A 21,891-nucleotide genomic window follows, 5' to 3' on the forward strand; every position below is an offset into this window, starting at 1 on the left:
TATGTCTTGTTTTCTGGGAATATAAATCAAAATTAAGTGAGTTTTTGCTTAAAACAAGCTAAATGATCTGCCAATGGAGTCAGAAAAATAATATAGTTTCTGTTTGAATTCAGATTATTTTTCTGACCCCATTGGCAGATCATTATGCTTGTTTTAAGCAAAAACTCCCCCGGAAAACAAGACATATTATTCTATGTAATTTTCCTCATCTAGTAAATGCATCTTGATTTAGGGATGTTTAGATATTTGGACTGAAAACAAGACACAAACACTAAGTCATTTTTTGCAGTGTTCGCACTCACATTGGACAAACTTTGTTCTCAGGAATGGGAATGTGGGCGAGCGATCTCCGTTCTCCGGGATGCTCCTGTGATTTCTCTGGGATGGATCTATCTTTCGGGATTCGTGAGGCGATGGTGGACATCTCTCCCGTCTGGCTCTCGTTGGTCATGCCTTGGCGTTCGCTGGTCTGGTTGATGTTTCCCTCGATGATCGTGACGTCTCTGCATCTCAAGAGCTGAACCAGACACTTCCTGAACTGAGGAATCACAGGGAGAGTTATGGATTATCCTGCAGGGATCTTTGTTTAACGTCACCATGAAAACAAAATGGCCAATCTTGTTTTTTTGTGGAATATTACAGTGTTTATTCTAAATGATTCATCGGTGCACATCATTATTGTTTTAATAATCGTGGTTTAGAAAAACTTCCCCTCCCTCTTGCAGCAACTCACACACTCACTCACTCACACACACACACACACACACACACACACACACACACACACACACACACACACACACACACACACACACACACTCTCTCTCTCACACGCGTGCACATGTACACACTCACTCACACACACACTCACACACACACACACACACACACACACACACACAAACACACACATACACACACACTCACTCACTCACACACACACACTCACACACACACACTCACACAACACACTCACTCACTCACTCACTCACTCACTCTCACACACACACACAAAATTCTTGTTTTTAATGGAATATTGTAGGATTTATTCTAAATGATTATCGGTGCACATTATTATTATTTTAATAATCTTGAATCTTTTTTTTTCTTTTATTCAATGCCAGAACAAGAGATATTACATATTCATATTATCACATTAACATTAGCTGCCAGGAAATTAAAGATAGATAGATAGATAGATAAATAAATAAATAAATAAATAAATAACAAAAATGGAAATAAAAAATAGGAGAATAACATAAAATCCAGTGCTTTCTAAGCATTACATGTTTTCAGTGCTTTTTTATTTTTTGTTTGTTCCATAAGATTTATATTAGGGCTGTCAAAAGATTAATCGCGATTAATCGCATCCAAAATAAAAGTTTGTGTTTAAATAATATATGTGTGTGTACTCTGTATAATTATTTTGTATATATAAATACACACACATGCTTGTATATATTTAAGAAAAATGTGTAATTTATATATAAAAAAAATATATTTATATATAATATAAATTATATATAAATATATACAGTATATGTATGCAAATTTTTCTTAAATATATACATGCATGTGTGTGTATTTATATACACAAAATAATTATACACAGTACACACACATATATTATGTAAACACAAACTTTTATTTTGGATGCGATTAATCGTGATTAATCTTTTGACAGCCCTAATATATATATAATTTAAAAGTCATCTTTAAAATGTGAAAAATGTGTTTTGCACTGAGCCCACTTATTATATGGTATTTTCATTTTCCTAACAAAATAAATAACTGTATAATATGTTGATCTTTACATTCCAAATTGTCATTAAGAATATAAAAACGCACATCAAATACACACATTTCTATGATACAATTCAGTTTTCTCTTAATAAAGGTTTCAAAATCTTTCCAAAATAATCTCGAGTAGACAGTGAAAAAACAGATGCAATATAATTTATTTTTCTAGTGCACAGAAAAAAAAAGTATATGAAATATTAAGCTCAAATCTTTCCAAAACATGTTTATCAGGATAAACTCTGTGAAGTATTTTGTAAGACACTTCCTTCATTTTGTTATCAACACAAAACTAATTTGGCAATTTCCACCCTTTGACCCAAGAGATATTACCAAATAAAGAAGACCAAAAGAATCTTGCTGACACAGAACAGAGAGCTTTTCTTATATCCTTATTGATACATTTTTGTTTTAAAACATGAACATTAGAAATGAAAATGTTGATTTCCACTGAATTAGAGTTCTTTAAGAGAAACATTACACTCTTCAATCGCGTCAAGAACAATAGCAAACGCTCTTGGTTTAACTGGAAATTGAAATATCCATTAGAATTAACCAACTGTAATATAATCCCTTCATTGAACCAAGTATGATAGAATAGTGATTTGTTTAGAATAAGTTCCTCTTGCAGCATCTCTTCTCTTCTCTGATGACGAGGGCGGGGCTTTAACCTGTCACTCACATGAGATCAGCCAATAGCAAACCACAACCATCCAATCAATTCCTCACAGACACAATCGATCCCCGCCCACATTTGTTCTTGTTCTGAAGCTGCTCTGAAACTCACATCTGGACCTTCGACCCGTTGGACCCCACTGAAGTCACTATATGGAGAAACATCCTGGAATGTTTTCCTCAAAAACCTTCATTTCTTTTCAACTGAAGAAAGACAGACATGAACATCTCGGATGACGTGTGGGAGAGTAAATGATCAGGAAATTTTAATTCTGAAGTGAACTAATCCTTTAAATACACAACCAAATACATGGGTTCCGTCTAGTGAAGTTCAGCTGATTAACTAATGCAATCACGCACTAAACGAGCAGTGAGATCGAGCGCTTCGCATCTGACGGCTGAAAGTGTGCAACATGCGCTACAATTAGTCAATCATGATGAGGTCATCATTGCAGTAATCATTAATTGTTTCCACATTAGCCTGCGGCTCACATCGCCCTTCTCATTCTTCATTAGTTCCTATCATTAAAGCACTGAGTCCGATAGACACTAATTAGTGTGTGACCTAAAGTCACTTTGTGTCTCTTCAGTTCTGAGAATGAAGCTTCAGTTTTTCTGTTTAGATGGGGAGTTTCAGCCACACGTCTTGGCTGTGGGTTCAGAATCTGAGGTTTATCATGCAATTCACTAAAACATTACTCTGCAAAAAAATGTATTTTCTTCCTCAGTATTTTTGCCTTGTTTTTCAACACAACAGTGTATCTAAAGATACATTTATTAGAGAAGCATGACAAAGACGTATCAGAATTAAGTGAGATTTTGCTACAAGAAGAAATATCTGCAAATAGTGTAAGAACTAAAAGTTTGAATTTAGATTAAAAAAAATTAACTCTACAAGCAGATATTGTTTCTTGTTTTAACCATAAACTTGGTTCATTTTGATGTACAGTACAGGTCAATAGTTTGGAAACATTACGATTTTTTTATATTTTTGAAAAAAGTCTCTAATGCTTTTCAAGGCTGCGTTTATTTGATAAAAAAAAACAGACAAAAAAAACAGTAATATTGTGAGTACAATATTACTGTAATATATTAGTACAACTTAAAATAATAGTTTTCTATTTGAATACTTTACAAAATAATTTATTCCTGTGATGCAAAGCTGAATTTTCAGGATCATTACTCCAGTCTATCACATGATCCTTTAGAAATCATTCTAATATTCTGATTTATTATGAGTGTTGGAAACAGTTCTGCTGCCTAATATATTTGATGAATAAAAGGTTAAAAAGAACTGCATTTATTCAAAATAAAAAATATTTTCTAATAATATAAATATTCTTTACTATCACTTTTTATCAATTTACACATGTCCTTGCTGAATAAAAGTATTGATTTATTTCAAAAAAAGAAAGAAAAAAAATGACTGACCCCAAATTACTGACCAGTACTGTATATTGTTGTTACAAAAGATTTCTATTTTTAAAACATTTGCTTCTTTTTCTTTCTTTTTTTTTCTTCTTTTTATTCATCAAAGTATCCTAAAAAAAGTATCACAGGTTATGAAAATATATTAGGCAGCAGAACTGTTTCCAACTTTGATAATGAATCATCATATTAGAGTGATTTCTAAAGGATCACGTGATAGACTGGAATAATGATCCTGAAAATTCAGCTTTGCATCACAGAAATAAATGATCATTTAAAGTATAATAAATGGAAAACCAATTATTTTAAATTGTAATAATATATCACAATATTACATTTTCTTTTCTGTATTTTTGATCAAATAAATGCAGGCTTGATGAGCAGAAGAAACTTCTTTCAAAAACATTAAAAATAGTAATGTGTCCAAACTTTTGACTGGTACTGTATATATATTTAGAAAAGAAGACTTAATATATTAACTTGCTTCTCAATTAAATGCATCTTGATGTAAGAATGTTTAGATATTTGTTTGTGAAAACAAGAGGAAGAAACAGTTTTTTTCAGTGAAGACAGTGAGCATTTTATAACATTTGTAGACTCTGTCAGTTACTAATTACTTTTGGGCATTACAAATATTTAGGGGTGTCACAATATATCGCAATACAAAAATGCAACAATATGTATTGTGGATAGTTCACCCAAAAAAAATGTATTGTGTGAGAAAAAGTTCAAGTTTTTAGAGTTTTAGTGTGGTCCTGATGATGCCAAAAGGTGGCCTATATTGTTTTGAGTGAAAGAATATTCATCTGAAATAATTCTGTGTTTTCAGTTTCAGAATCATCATGAATATTGTTATTCTGTCTCTATTGTCCTGCTTTGGGTTATTAACACCAAGCCTATTTACACCCCAATGTAATATCAAATTTAGCATTTTAATTAACAGAACATTTTATGCTAAATATAATATTACTAAATATCTTCATGGATCATGATCTTTCCTTAATATCCTAATGATTTTTGGCATAAAAGCAAAAGCAATAATTTTGACCCATTCAATGTATTAATAATAATAATAATAATAATATTACATTTTATTTGTAATGCGCTTTTCTTAAACCCAAAGCGCTACAGTAAAATAAACAAAAACAGCGAGGGCAATACAACAATTAAAAAACAGCCTTAAATAAATGTGTCTTAATCAACTTTTTAAAATGTTTAAAATGGTGCATTTCTGATGGAGAGAGGAAGCACAGTCCATAGCTTGGGGGATTGTATGAAAAGGCTCTTTCCCCTGTAGTCTGGAGCTCACATGAAGGCTGATGTAGCAAAAGAGAGTTAGCAGAACGGAGAGAACGTGACGGAGTACAGGGGCTAATGAGATCTCAAAGATCCATAATATAGTGCCTTGTATGTTAAAATAAGAATTTTAAAATCAATTCTCGCATTTATGGGAAGCCAGTGCAACTGTGAAAGCACCGGTGTGATGTGTTCACGAGGAAAAGTACGAGTAATGAATATACTGTAGCCTGCTCAGAGATTTAGCAGGAAGGCCAGAGAACAAGGCATTACAGTAATCTAACCTAGTTGTAATGAAGGCATGTATAAGCCTTTCTGTGTCTGCAAAAGAGTCGAGCAACGTTTCTCAGATGGTCAAAATCAGTTTTAGAGATGTGTTTTATATGTGCATCAAATGTTAACTGAGGATCAAAAATGACACCAAGATTCCGCACCTGTCCTGTGAAGTGGGAATTACCATGCCGGAGTCAACAATTAAGCTAATCTGCTCGGCCTTACGAGTAGCCGCCACTGTACCAATCTGCATCAATTCAGTTTTGGAGCCGTTCAGCTTCAGGAAGTTATTCTGCATCCACACACTGATCTCTGCTCGACAATTACGCAAAGCTAATAATGAGCAATGGACATCAGGACTAGTGGTGATGTAAATCTGTGATATCCAATGATATCCGAGACCATATTTCCTGATGATCTGCCCAAGTGGAAGCATGTAAATGTTAAATGAAATTGGACCCAACACTGAACCCTGAGGAACTCCCTGTCGTACAGGCACGGTATCAGAATTGTAATTACCTAAGCTTACAAACTGGGCACGATTTGTTAAATAAGACCGAAACCAACTGAATACCGCTCCAGAAAGACCCAGCCAATTTTCCAGCCGATCTAGCAGAAGAGAGTGACATATAGGGCCCTATTTTAACGATCTGAAATGCAAGTATCAAGCACGAAACGCAAGTAACTTTGTGGGCGGATCTCTTGTGCCTGACGCAAATCTAAAATGTGTTGGTCTGAAGTCGCTTCATTACTCATAGGTGTGGTTTGGGCGTAACGTGAAATAAACCAATCAGAGCGTCATCTCACATTCCCTTTAAGAGCAGACGCGCTTGTTCCATGGCGGATTGCTATTATAACGGCGGATTTGCCAGGAGCGGTTCACAGCCGAGGAGACCGACGTTCTCGTCAGGGCCGTAAAACACAGAGAAGTGACTTTGGGGATGGAGAAACACACACAGATTAGCTTCGCTTAAACAGGCGTATGATCATTTCGGTAAATGTGTAAGCTAGATTTATGACTATTTTTTCACATCTTCATGGACACCACAATGATTTCCCTCGTGTGGTAATATTTTTCCTTGTAATAATGTATGATTTTCTAAAAATGAAAACTGCTGTTTCTGTGTAGATGAGAGAAGCAAAGTGTGTGTGCGTTGTGCACACGCTACATTATGGCCAAGTATGCGCCCTTAAAACAGCCTCTGAACGCGCCGCTGACTTTAGACGAGGTTTCTCCTGGTCAGTGGAGGAATTGTTTTCTGAAACTGCAAAATAGCACCAGGGAACGTTTGCGCCGGAACACGCCTCCTCTCTTCGCTGAACCACCGCCGGGAGCGCAAGTTCATTTCCTAACTTACCGACGTGCGTCTGTGGAGGGAAAAGTCCGCTGTGCGTTGGGTGCAAAATAGGAATGATACATGCATCGCTGTACAAAGTCAGTTGCGCTGGGTGTGAGATAGGGCCCATAGTATCAAAAGCAGCACTGAGGTCTAATAAGACCAAAACACCGCATGCACCAGAATCTGCCGCAATAAGAAGATCATTTACGACCCTCACTAGAGCTGTCTCAGAGCTAGGCCCTTTTCTGAACCCAGATTGAAAAGGTTAAAAAAGACTGTTCAGGGCTAGGTGACGACTGAACTGAATAGCCACAGCACGCTCCAGAACTTTAGCTATTGCCACAAATATACCCGTGCAACTCGAGAATCAAGGGTCACATTTATCTAATAGATGACCGTCACTGTGACAAAAATCAGAAGTAATGTTGTGTTGTCGTGCCTTATTTCTGCAGGTTTCTGAATACGAGCTCTATATGTGGAGTGTGGACAGTGTTTGTGTGTATAAACTGACAGCTCCAGCTCAGGAAAGATGTGACACGACCAAACACTGTTTACGTCTATGCTCAATAATTCAGCATCTTCTCCTTTGGAGTGCACCGGTTTGATCCGCACTGCAGGTGTTTATTTATTTATTTCTTATTTCAGTAATATAAGTCAAATGTGTCAGCTCTAGTGAAGCGATATCATCCCACCATGACAGCTTCAGGATTTTTTTCTAAATCCATAAACTATGTCCTGTGCACTTCTTCTCATTCAGAATATATGGGAAAGCAACCTCAATCCTAAATGGAAACGTCTGGCTTGCGTAAGGACTTATTTCTGTCAGGCGATTCCTTCAAGGTCTTTCAGCTACAGTAACCTATTTACTCGCAACTGGGACGCAGGAAAGTTTCTTGCTGTGCCTGGAGATCTTCATGCAATATTACGCTTAAAATTTAAGTACAAGCATCATCACAAAATCACAGTTTAGCAAAGCAAACTGCAACGGCATCCGTCTTGATTTAATGCTCGCTTAAAGTCAAGTCACATCTATTTCAATAGCGCTTCATACAATACGGTACAACTAAAACTATTAAAGACATTTCTGTTCATTTAAATAAAGCTGACATTAAATAAAATATAAATATTAGTCGAAAAGCTTCAATTAAATGACGACTAATAAACTAATAAAATGACAAAAGCACATAACGAAATTACAAAAAAAAATTACTAACATTAAAATGAAAAAAATATAAAAATAAAAGCAAATTTAAAATATTAATAGAATTATATAATTTAACAAAATTAGTTAAAAACTATTGAAGCAAATTCAGTTTCAGTTAATAAAGCCGCTCAACAGAAGACAATAGTGTCATTATTCAGATCAATTCAGTTCGATGTTGATTCATTTCAGTTCAATAATTCTCTCAAAGTTTTATAGTCAAAGTGATTATTCAGCTCAGCTCAGTTTGGTTCTCATCTGATGTTGTAAGTGCAGATAAATCAATAATACTAGTACACATTAATTTTCTTTAAAAAGTTTTCTAATCTTGTAATTAGTTGATTTTTTTAACCGTATAATTGTCTTCCTGTTTGAATTGCATATTGATTGGAAATGCTTGAGGTCTAAATCCATTTACTGATAGAAACACTGACAATCCACAGAAAATGTTTGTCTAATGTTGATGTAATTTCACCAGAAATCAACATTAAAGTCATTCAAATGAAGATTTGCACCGTCTGTCTTTCAGTATTGGATCAAAAGCGTTTCTTATGATCAAAAGATCACGTTTAATTCTTCAGATGTTTGAACTGCTTTATTAAATGATGTATTTATTTATAGAGCTTTGAGAAAGATGAAGGTATTAAAAAAGCTTTAAAAAACGCTTCACGCTGCATTTTACTTGTCATTTATTGATGATCCATTTATTATTTATGATGAAGCTGACAACTAACTACACCAGTCAAAGGGTGAGTTTGTGTAACGCTGTCACTCTGGTGTGCTAATAATACATGATGATGAAGATCATCATGTATCTGCCTATTCAGAAGTGTTCCCAAAACCTCTGGAAAATGTGTGGATAAAACTATAAAACTAAAACTGATAATCAGAAGTTGCAGGTTTGATTCCCGTAAGAAACAACCGTCTCCTTCAAGCTCAGGATGATCTGGGGTTCATTTATGACAACGGTTTCAATCTCCTTTAAATTGAATAACTAACAAACAGTAATTCTCAAGATTTTAGCTGATAGTTTCAGCTAAAGTTGTAGCAGCACTTTTTATTGCCGGCCATTCAAGCGCAGACCATTAACCCTGAAAAGACTGACATGTGAAATAATAGGAAAATCTCATTTTGAACCGTTTATTGAACCTTCAGAAAAGATATGAAAAGATCATTATTGATAAATCAGGCTCATATAGTCTGATATAGTGCGAATATGGAGGGGAAAAAACACTCAATCTTATTCAAAGACTCAAAGATATGCTGAGATGCTGATATTCACATGCACAAAAAAGTAAGATGAAATTCTGATGCTAGTAAATGTAAATAACTGAGTATAGTACGACAGTATAAATACTTAAATAAAATGATATAAATATCAATATTATCTGCCAATGACTTGTCTTAGTAAGATGATTTAGTGATGGGCAATGATGAATCGCGATTAATCGCATGCAAAATAAAAGTTAAAAAATAAATAAAAATACACATACTACATGCATGTATATATATAAGAAAAAGTGTTCTATATATATATATATATATATATATATATACACACAGAGTATATACATGCACAAATATATACATGCACATGTGTATTTATTTATTTATACAAAATAATTATACACAGTACACACACATATATTTTGTAAACACAAACTTTTATTTTGGATGTGATTGTGATTAATCGTTGCCCAGCACCAATTTAAATGCATAGTTTCATGATCAGAGCTCTGTAGTTTACATATACTGCAATGCAATTCTACCAATCTTGAATCTTCCATTTCTTTCGAAGTTGCTTGAGAGAGTGGTCGCTGCTCAACTTCAAACGTATTTATCTCACAACCTCTATGAATGTTTCCAATCCGCCTTTTGCACTCTCAACAACACTGAGAGACACTTCTTGTGATCTCCTTATAGCCATTCACTCAGGCTGCATCTGTGTTTTAATTGGTTAGACCTTTCCTCTGCATTTGACGCAATCTCTCACCGCATTCTCATCTCACGACTCTCTGCTCTTGGTTTCTCTAAGTCCATTACTGTATCACACGGTGTTCCCCAGGGTTCGGTACTTGGACCTCTTCTCTTCATCATCTACATGCAGGGGCGGACTTTACCATTAGGCAAAGGTCGGCAATTGCCTTGGGCCCCGAGCTACCTAGGGGCCCCCCAAAATGCCCTATTAACTTATGCTTAAGGTTTTATTTTATTTTATTTTTTTATTATATTTTTCTAAAACTCAATTTGCGAAAAATGGCATCAAATCATTAGTGTCGTAGACAGGAGGGGGCCCCCCGCCTCACTACATTGGACTATTCCATTATCTCACTTACTGCGCGCATCTGCGAAAGTGACAACCTGGCTGTGCCAAAAATCCTGACGAAGAAAAAGAAGTGATTGACAGACAGAGTGTAGGCCTACAGAGTGACAGAGACAGAGTAAAAATGAAGCGAAGCTAGCTACCCAAGCGGTGCTGAAAAAAGGAGGAAGCGGGAGGAAAGCAAAATGTCCGTAAAGGTGCGTGGCGCGAAAGATAAACAACACGCAGTAACAGGAGGACTGGGAAATACACAAACAGAGCAAGACGAGTCTAAACGCGAAAATTTAAAGTTTCGAAGTTACCCAAGCGTCTCAAATAAAAGAAAAAAGTGAAAAGACGCTGATAAGTATTTGGGAACGCTGCCAAAGATGACAAACTTTTTTACGGCTACTGTTGGGGCTACAGATCAAGAACAACAACGTCCAACGCACAGAAAAATCGTTAAGCAATGAGGACACGGAGATCGACAGACAAAACTGAGCAGTTTACTTATGAATCATGATATTTAAAAAAATCTCAGCTCTCAGATTCTGTCAATTCTATTACGAAATTCAAACAATAAATACCGTTTTGCCGTTTTAAGGTACGTGACAGATTCCTATAGCGGCACGTGAACTGATCATAGCTAATAGTAAATAAACACGAATTAACAATGTTGAAAGATACAGTATAACTTACCGAAATGTATATTCCTCATTCATAATATCGATCAATAAGTGTTTTTTTCTTTTATGGGCTTTTATTTCTTGAGAAAACGTAACGCCTATCTTGTGAAACGTTACCTAATATTTATCCAAATGAGTCAATATTGAATCAAATGACAAGAATTTAATCGAAATGGTGAAATTTGTCAAGCAAAAAAAAACAAAAAAAAAACATAGCTTACCAGAAATTGTATGTAAACATTGTAACATGTTACTGTTTAGGAGTAAAGAAGTGTATGCAGGGTTTAAAGGGGACGTTTTTTTCTCCACTCTAACCTTTACTTCCCCGTAGATTAGCTTTACCTGCCTATCCACCATTCAGTCAGTACATATTTTTTTCATTCTCTTTTAAAGATTGGATGGGGAGGGGCCCATAGCCTACCTACCTTCGCCTTGGGCCCCCGATTAGCTAAATCCGCCACTGTCTACATGCTTCCTTTAGGTAACATTATCTGTCATCACGGCTTTAACTTCCATTGCTCCTTTCCCCACCAACTCCATATTGGCTTGTTTTGATGATATAAATGGTTGGATGACCAGTCATTTTCTGATACAGATCTATAACAGATCTACACTGCAAAAAATGCTTTTGTTACTTAGCAAATTTTTGTCTTGTTTCCAGTCCAAATATCAAACAATTCTTAAATCAAGATGCATTTACTAGATAAGTAAAATGACATTAGAAATAATATCTTATTTTCCGAATCAAAATTAAAACAAAAATTGCTTCTGTTTGAATTAAGATTATTTTTCGTACCACATTGGCAGATAATTTTGCTTGTTTTAAGCAAAAACTCACTAAATTTGTATTTATTTCCCAAGAAAACAAGACATAATATCTTATGGCATTTATTCATCTAGTAAATGCATCTTGATTTAAGAATTTTTAGATATTTGGACTGGAAACAAGACAAAAATACTAAGTAAAAGCATTTTTTGCAGTGAGGCCCTTTGGATCAAGTGCGTGAGTGTAAAGTCACCTGTTTGTTCATGAACACATAGATGACAGGGTTGTAGACGGCTGCTGTTTTGGAGAAGAACGCGGGAGCGGCTGCCAGTCGAGGGTCCAGGTGAATGCTGGGATGAGCCGTGACCACGATGGAGAACGCAGCGTACGGAGTCCAGGCCACCATGAAGGCCACGATCATCACGACCACCATACGGGTCACCTGACGCTCAGGTTTCCTCGCATTACCCAGCCGGCCGTGGGTGTTGGACACCTGCAAACACACACGCAATGTGTGTTGACAAAATAATCGGTAGCGTGGCTATATTTGATGATGTAGAAATATAAGCCAGGTCAAGTCACCTTTATTTCTACAGCGCTTTGTTCAATATACAGATTGTTTCAAAACAGTGAAAATGAGACGATTTCTGCTGTAAAGCAACTCTACAGAAAACAGCAGTGTCATTTTTTAGCTCAATTCAATTTAACCTTCATTCAAAAATTCATTCACTATGAAAAGTCAAGATGATAAGACAATAGTGTCATTATTCGGCTCAATTTAGTTCAAGTTTTTGTTCTCCTCCAATCGTGTCTGAGAATTATATATTCACTGTCTTTTAAAACCAAATATACAAATAACCCAGCTAACAAAAATATATTCTGAGAATGTTTTGCTAACATTGAGTTTTAAAAACATTATTTCTGAATGTTTCCTGAATGTATTTTCCCGAAAAGTCAGAACGTTCCATTGTATCATTCTTCAAACACAATGTTACTTTTGAATGTTCTCAGGACATTCCGAAACAAGTGGTTACATTTAAAAAATGTCCAACTGAAACATTTCAGAAAAAACACCCCATGACTGATGTATAAATAATGCTTTTGTTATTTGAACAGATAACTTTAAAACTAACGTTCTATTAATGTTAATGGAAGAACGTTTGTTCATAACTTTGAGAGAACCTTGCTAGAATGTTTCCTGTTCTCTGGGAATGTTCTGTAGATAGTATTACTGTCTGGAAATCAGGTTGATCAGTCTTCAGATCAGTTCTATGGTTTGTCTATAAGCACTGTGTCAGTGATCAGAGGGGTCAGTCTGTTGTAATGATGGTTTGTTGGGATGATTAGGATTCAGTGAATCACACAGATGTTGTGGAGCGACTGACCTTTCTCAGCTTCTTGATCAGTTTGCAGTAACAGACAACGATCACTCCCAGCGGAAGAATGAAGCAGGTGATGAAGAACGTGATGATGAAGGTGTGGTCGTGGAAGTTTCCTGAATACCTGTGGTGGGACAAAATCAGCGAGTAAAGCAAAACATCTGACCAAGAGAAAACTAACAGATTTAAACCTTCTTTTTCATTATATATAGGGTCACATTTAAACTGTCTAGAAACTAAAAAAAAAAAAAAATTATATATATATATATATATATATATGTGTGTGTGTGTGTGTGTGTGTGTGTATATTTTTTATATATATTTATAATGTAGTGTTTAAATTTTGCCACGGAATTTAAAAAAAAAAAATCAATTGTGACCTTTTTATCTCACAATTCACAATTTTCGAGAAAAAGTCACAATCGAGAGTTTCTATCTCACAATTCTGACTTATTTCCTCAGTTGCGCTATATAAAGTCCGAATTGCAATTCTGAGAAAAAAAGTCAGAATTGTGAGATATAATCATTTTCAAAATAAAATACTTTTTTCTCGCCGTCGTAAGTTTCTCACAATTTAGATTTTTTATTTTCAGAATTTTCACATTTGCAAGAAAAAGTCAGAATTTCAAGTTTATAGCTTTTTTCTTAATAGTCATAAAGTCTGAATTGCAAGATATAAACTTGCAGTTCTGAGAAAAAAAGTCAGAATTGTGAGATATAAACTTTTTTCCTCACAGTCGTGAGTTTCTCAAAATTCTGAATTGCACGTTTGTATCCCGCAATTCCGACTTTATTTCTCAAAATTCTGAGATATTAACTTGCAATTGCAAGCTGTAAAGTCTGAAATGCAAGATGATGATTTAAACATTTCTCACATTAAGTAACTCGTGCACATTTGTTACGAACATAAATAACTATTGAAGCTCGTTTCTGTCACAAAATAACTTTTTATGGTAATGCATCCCATGGTGAATATGAAAGTCTCAGTCTAATCCAAAGCAAAATGCAGAATGTCTGAGTATAAAAAGAAAAGGGATCAAAATAACTCTGAGCCAATAGAAGGAGGGACGAAGAAAAACTGCTGATTACACAATAAAACTGCAGGTCATTTACCAGCCGTTCCCAAAACACCAGCGCTGGTTGCTATTTATAATGTCTCTGAAAGGATTTTGTGTCTGATGCTTGTATTTTTGACCAGTACAATAAAACGGCTAAAACTCTGGAAATTTATTTTTTTCATATAGCCTATTTTTTTGTCACGGGATTGTCAGACTGACAAAAACACATGATGATGACGAGTAAAGACAGAAATGACAACGGAAAAGTGGAGTATGAATAAGAAAACCTGGTGAGTATTTAATATATGGCCAAAAAATGAATTAAAATAAATTAGCATGTCAGAAAAATGCCGACATGCTTGGATAAAAGGACTAATTAGTAGAGAAGAGACAATAAATCTGATGGTTAATTATCCTGCTGGTTTAGGCTTTAATGGATGAAGCTTGTCAAACTTTCACCCAAGAGTGCTTTTCCTCTTCGTTTAACTCATGCTATATTGTGGCGTCCCTTGTTTGAAAATGAAAAGTTTTTAGACAAATTTAGAAGATGTGTGTATGAAGAACCCTCAGAGACTGAATCTGAAACAAGCATGAAAGTTTTTTAAAGACATTCTGCACCCACACACTGATAATAATGACCGTATAAAGGCCCGTAAACGTGATAGACAGTGACGATGTGACTGAAATCACGACCAGTTTACGAACTTTCTGCATAAAGGCTGTTGGTTGTTGAAGACACTTACAACAAACACTTTTTTTCTGCAATACGTTACAACAAGGTTCCATTTCTCCATTTATTAATCTTGCTGAATTTTAATTTCAACATTTGCTTTTACCAACAGTTTCATGAAACAACAAAATCCATTCAGAAATAAAATAACCAATGAACAGAATAAGAACAATAAACGAAGATAGACTGCGGATTTTATCACTCAAACCAGTTTCTGCTGATGTTTTTGAATCTTTTAGATGGAAAAGTTGCTCATAACTGCTGGTCTAGGATCAGTTTCTTCGTAATAATCAATTGACATTTTAAAATAAATCTTGTTTTTCATGCTTGACCAGTGGCCATATACACGCCATGCACTGTAAAAATAAGTTTAAATGAAATATTGTAAAAACGCAACAGAAAAAAAAACTGTTAACAGTAAGTTCCCGTACTATATACAGGGAAAAACTGTAAAATACTGTTCATTGATTGCACAATTTTTAGAAGCAAAAAGGCAAATCAAATTATATTATTATTAGTGTTATCATGATCTCCATGTAAATGCAGTGTTTTGAACATGGTTTTACATCGTTTTCAAACGCAATTCTTGGTTAAGGCATAATGTGTGCATGTACATTTTATTTCAAAATGTATTGGTAACACTTTACAATAAGATCTCATTTGTTAACATTAGTTAACAATTAGCTAACATGAACAATGAGCAATTTGTGTTTTAATGTTAATGAGAAAACTATTCATTGTTCATGTTAGTTCACAGTTGGGATGCACCAATATGAACATTTTGGCTGATACCGATAACCGATAATTCTTTATATTTGAACGCCAATAACCGATATATTGGCCGATAAATCAAAATCCAAATTTCTAAGTAATTTTTTTAAAGCCTGATTACAAGAACAAAAGTCTCATCATGTCCCAATCACACAATTATAATAATGTTCTCATTATAATGTTATGTTGCGCTGCACATGTTGCACTGAACAATATTTTCCTTTTTGAAGTCAAAACATATTTCAAGCAATTCAAAACCATCATGTTGAACAGTGCACATCTGAAGCGTCTCAGCTGAAAGAAATAATCTATTATTTATCAGCTTTGATATATCGGCCAAATTTTCTTATCAGTTAACGATAAGAATAAAAATTAACATTTGATCAGCCGATACCGATATGGTGGCCATATATCGTGCATCAGCGTTAAGTAATATTTACAGATGCAATGTTTGATTTGACATGTTTTTAAGGAATTTTTGTCTGTAAGTTTATGTTTACTAATGTAGTTATTGTAGAACCCTATGTTTAGCTGTTTTATGAGCGCTAATCCCCTTCACTAGTTCGTGCAGTCCCGCAGTGCGATGCATGATGTTGTGGTTCCTCACCAGTTGGGTTCGCAGGTGGTGCCGATCTTGCTGACGGTGTAACTGCTCCAGCCCAGGACCGGTGGGATGGTCCAGATGAAGGAGAAGGTCCAAACGAACAGCAGACCCAGAGCCGCGTGTTTGCCCCGCAGACGAATGTTCCCCAGGGGTCGACAGATCACGAAGAAGCGCTCGAACGCCAGGACGGCCAGAGACCACAGGGCCACGATACCTGGAGGATCAGTCAGACTGATGAACACCAGACTGAGACATGCTCTTCAGAAACACTTATATTCTCTCCCGCAGACCGCAACATCGTGTCGGCCCAGGGGTCTCATTTAGAAAACAAACCGTTCACACTTAATGCGTCTCTATAGCACGCATTGTGTTTATCGTGCAATTTATACGCGAAAATTAGTTTTTACATGCATATGATACGTACAGTATGGGTAGGTTTAGTAGTGTTGTGGGGGGCGTGTGTATTACACGCAATAAAGTGCGTATCATATGCACTCGAAAACTGCGTATTATAAGCACGTAAAAACGAATTTATTGCGTACGTATAAATTGCACGATAAACACAATGCGTGCTATAGAGACGCATTTTCATGAGATCAGGCTGATAAAACTGTGTGTAGGATCCTTACTAAAAGTGTACGTGCACCCGAAAGCCAAAAATGTCGTACGCCAAAAAATATTCAGATTTATAAAAGCGTGCGAACGCCAGAACCTGCGCAAATTCCCTTTATAATCCCAGTCAGAGGAAGATGGTGCTCACATGCGTCTCCTCTCAGAAATAACCGTATGAGCTTTCAACGCCTCATTTTACTATGCATATCCTCATCTGCATGTCATTTGCATATGCATATTCATCCACGTGATTCCATGTTAACAGTAATAGGCGGATGTGCGTCACATTAGGCGGATACGGATGTGCGTCACATTAGGCTATACGTTTCTAAAAATCATTTAGTAGACGATCCTTGCCTTGTTTTTGAATAAAGAAATCAAATAGTATAAAATACATTTCAGAGAAAGTTTTTATCAATCTTTTCCACTTATATTTTTAATGGAACAGACAGGCTTTATTGTGCATTATTATTGATCATTATTTGCGTGTAAATATTTCCTCAGTCCACGAGTTCTGCTATTATCATGCACTAAGCAAACATTAAAACACAGCATGCCACAGGAAAGGTGTTCAAAAGCATCGCATCCACTACACATATTTCTATTTATTAGAATATAAAAAAATGTTGTTACTTCTCGATATGATTTGATGTAATTTAATTGCTTAACTCCATTAATGAGAATCTAAATGTGTGTATATCAGATGTAAAACATAGTTTAAATATTTTTTATGTATATATTTAAACTGTTATTGTGAACATGTACTGTATTTATGATTAGGACTCATAATAAAGATTTAAAGTGCTTTTCCTTCATCAGTCCCTCAGATCTCCATCGGTGTCGCCAAACTACTACGTCTCTAATGTTCGCTTGATCAGAGTTTGCGTGCAGGTGAGCAAGTCTTCCCGTCAAGTTTGTTTTTATAAATCAGAACTTCTGCATGTGAAGTGGCGCACGGATCTTTCAGGGACTGTTTTGTGAGACGCAACGGTTATAACTGAGGCCCCAGATCCGGCCCACATCCGGCCCACATCTGGAACATGTGGATTCAACGCGTACCGGATGTGGGCCGGATCCGGGCCGACACTTTGATGCTGTCTGGGTCGTGAGTTACATGCAAATATGATGAGATGAACTTGCAGTTTCATAACTGATGAAACATTGATACTGAACTAAATTAAATCAACATTGAATAGAATTCATTTAAATAATGAAACTATTGTCTTCATTAGAGATATTGAATTTGAATTTGTTTTATAATTGGTAAAACATTGAGACTGTTATTGAACTAAATTAAATCAACACTGAATAATAGAATTAATTTACTGTCTTCATTAGAGATGCTTTTTAAGCTGAAACTCAGTTTGTTTTATAATTGGTAAAACATTGAGACTGTTATTGAACTAAATTAAATCAACACTGAATAGAATTAATTTACTGTCTTCATTAGAGATGCTTTATAAGCTGAAACTGAATTTGTTTTATAATTGGTAAAACATTGAGACTGTTATTGAACTAAATTAAATCAACACTGAATAATAGAATTAATTTACTGTCTTCATTAGAGATGCTTTATAAGATGAAACTGAATTTGTTTTATAATTGGTAAAACATTGAGACTGTTATTGAACTAAATTAAATCAACATTGAACAGAATTCCTCTGAATAATGACACTTTTTTAGAGCTACAGCTGCAATTAAAGTCGTTTTATAATTCATGCAACAGTTATTCTTCCTGCTGAAACCCTCTGTATAGTATAAAGCTCTATAGAAATAAAGCTGACTTGACAGTGATGCATTAGAGTTCAAAACATTTCTGAAGAAGACGTGTAACTCTTATAACTCAAAGTGGACTCTTGCATTGAAATCTAAACACTTAAATTCTCATTCACTGAGTTGATCAACTTGTAAAGATAGTCTGACAACCACAGAACGTCCATTTCTTTTATTTAGAATTTGTGTTGGGTCATTTATTTTAATATATATATATTATACCTATTCATATTTTAAGTGCACACAAAAATTTGTTATCTCAATATCTGAGACAAATAAAATTAGGAAAAGTGTCATTAAATCTGCTTTATGCTAAATAATAACTTGCAATAAAAAAAGTATGAATGTGATGTTTTTTTTGTCATAAACTCTAACTTCAGTGATTGAGCTTCTTATGACCAGATGTTAGATAACTGAAAAGCCACTGTTTTTGACTGAACTTCCAGATTTGTCAGCAAGTTGATAATAATAATTCACTATAATTGCACTGAAGATACCAAACATCTGCAGATTGACATTATCAAATCATGACATTCATAAAACTTCACGATATTTCTTTTCCAGCATCATGTACAAACAACAGTTACAAAACGAACAGAGAGAACAGAGGGAGCTTTTCACCTCCATGTGTCATTAAAGCCCTTTACACAGCAAACTGTAGAAACTCATTGCTGTGAGACTGTTAAAACAGAACATATAGCCATATTGATTAATAAAGAGTATTACCTTGAAGAAATCGAACATGCTAAATGAATGATAATGTGATTGTGGGTCTGAGAAGACATGAATGGTAAATACTGACACCTGCAGTTCTGAAACTGATGTGAGAGCAGCTGTTCATCTGGATTATTATTACATGCATTTAATATGCTTTATTATTGTATTTCATTATGGTTCCATAGATTGACTACTGTATGTTTAAGCAAAACTAAGCTGTTTTATCCCATCAGCTTCTTTTATGAATGACCCTCTGGTCTTTTTGACCCTCTGAACTCTAATTTTGCATCATTGATCTGATCATTATTTTCCTGTTTATTTCAGTGAATCTGTTTTGAAACAATAACAAAGCGCTAAAGAAATAAAGCTGACTTAGTTTCATCACTGCAGAAACATGCACTATGGCAGGCTGTTTTGACTTTTATTTATTCCCAGAATATGAATTCTTCATTTCAACAATCACATTTTTACTAGTTAAAATGCTAAATCAGGAATGGGATTTCTACTAGTGACAATGGCAATTTTTGATATCGGGAATTACATTTCCACTAGTAAAAATGTTAACTCTTGACTCTTGATGTATTTTTCACTATTAAATGCCACTATAGGCTGTCATTCAAATTCAATTGCTGATATCAAGAACTCAATTCTCACTAATGTTAATTCTTGATATCTGTAAATTAATTTCAACATGCTGTTATTTCTGATATCTGAAAACGTGTTTCTGATGTCAATAATTGGACAGTAATTTCAGATATCTAAAGTGACTTTCTTGCAGTAAAAAATACATGCATGATATCAGAAATTAACTTTGTCACTGCAATCGAATTCTATAAAAAATTCTGACTTTTATAGTAGCAATTCATTGTTGATATCAGACATTTGCACTACTTACCATGTAATTCTTGATATAAAAAATTATAATTTTTACTAAGAATTTGAATGACTAAGAATTGTATTCCTGAAGTAAAATTGCAATTTAAACTAGTAAGAAATCAATTATTGATATCAACAATTGAATGGCAGCCTATGGTGACATTTAACGAGTGAAAATACAATTACAGATATCAAAAGAAAAAAATTCTGAGTGATGACGTCATTGCGGATATCAAAAATTAACATACTAGTGGAAATGTAATTCATTCACAATTTGGCAACTATAGTGAAATTTGATCTGCTGATATCAAGAATTCATATCCTGGGAATGATTAAAAGTCAAAACGCTTGCCATGCATAGCCTACGTGCATTCATGTAATGCGTTAAATACAGCGATGTTGCTTTGAACCCTGCGAAACTGTAGGAAAATACAATAACAGAATCAAAACAGAGATAACTTTTAGTGTGTTCAGTCTTAAACACGTGATTTATTCAGTTTTTATATCTGGGATTTCTGAAACCCAGACAAAAGTAATAACATTATGCAGGATGTTTGAAGCATATGCATGTTCAAATAAGTCTCTCAGACCCGAAAATAAAACCAGAACAGTCACTTACCAAAATAGGTGACCGCAAAGCCCTCCAAAACACAAGCCCATTTACCCAAGAAGAAATACCCATGATAGTTAGTTAGAAAACTAATAGTCCCTCCAGTCAACGACACGAGGAAGTCCGCCAGAGAGAGGTTAACGATGATATAGTTGAGAGGTTTTCTGAGTTGAGTAAAGCGAAAAGTGACCAGCATGACAGTGAAGTTCTCGGAGAGAGAAGCCGCGGTCACGACGAACATCAGCGTCGCGAGCACTTTATAGTTCCAGGGCGCGATGAACGTTAGAGGACCGGAGAACGGGTCTTCTGCGTGGGACACACCGTTCACTGCCACCGGGAACGACTCCATCTCGCTAAACGAGTCTAAACACACCTACATCTGGAGATGTAGAAATCACCGTGCATCGCGAATCCAGCGCGTGCACGGATGGGTTTCAGCACTGTCTGCTCTTGATCGCAGTGTAATCCGCTGTCCTGAACTTGTTGAGCGCGAGTGCAGTGGGTTTGTTGAGTTCCTCTTGCTGCTGGATGGTGTTTATATAGGCGAGCATCACAGGTCAGGTCAGGCCTTCATCGTCATCACCATCATCATCACTTCTGCGCGTTTGGCGGTCAAGGAATCACTCAGGTGTTCAATGGAATCTGGCTTTCATGCACACGCGCGTGATATATAAGATAACTTCATCCATTTGGCTTTAGAAACACACACACGCGCGTGAAATATAAGATAACTTCATCCATTTGGCTTTTAGAAACACACACACGCGCGTGATATATAAGATAACTTCATCCATTTGGCTTGAAACACACACACACACACACACGCGCGCGCGCGCGTAACGCAGAGTCGATGCGCGCGCTTCCACTCACTCCAGTCATTGAAGGAGCAAACGCGGGGACAGATAAATGATTTCGTCGATAGTCTTTTCTCTGAGCTGTATATGCTCCTTCTCCACGGTGTGTGTGTGTGTGTGTTTAGAGAGAGAATCGATGCCGG

The 21,891-nt window shown here is 35.5% G+C and overlaps 1 protein-coding gene across 1 annotated transcript; it reads right to left on the minus strand.

The window, feature by feature from the left end:
• Window positions 1–298: 298 nt before the first annotated feature.
• Window positions 299–21,243, minus strand: valopa (vertebrate ancient long opsin a; the record flags this gene model as incomplete). The annotated part of the gene is made up of 5 exons (XM_081350794.1): window positions 299–538; window positions 12,018–12,257; window positions 13,150–13,267; window positions 16,310–16,520; window positions 20,904–21,243. The coding sequence occupies 5 exons, from the start codon at window positions 21,241–21,243 to the stop codon at window positions 299–301; spliced, it is 1,149 nt and encodes a 382-aa protein (XP_081206920.1).
• Between the last annotated feature and the right edge of the window lie 648 nt (window positions 21,244–21,891).

Source organism: Scardinius erythrophthalmus (assembly GCF_964197995.2).
Source record: "Scardinius erythrophthalmus genome assembly, chromosome: 21".
In the NCBI taxonomy this organism is placed as follows: Eukaryota; Metazoa; Chordata; class Actinopteri; order Cypriniformes; family Leuciscidae; genus Scardinius; species Scardinius erythrophthalmus.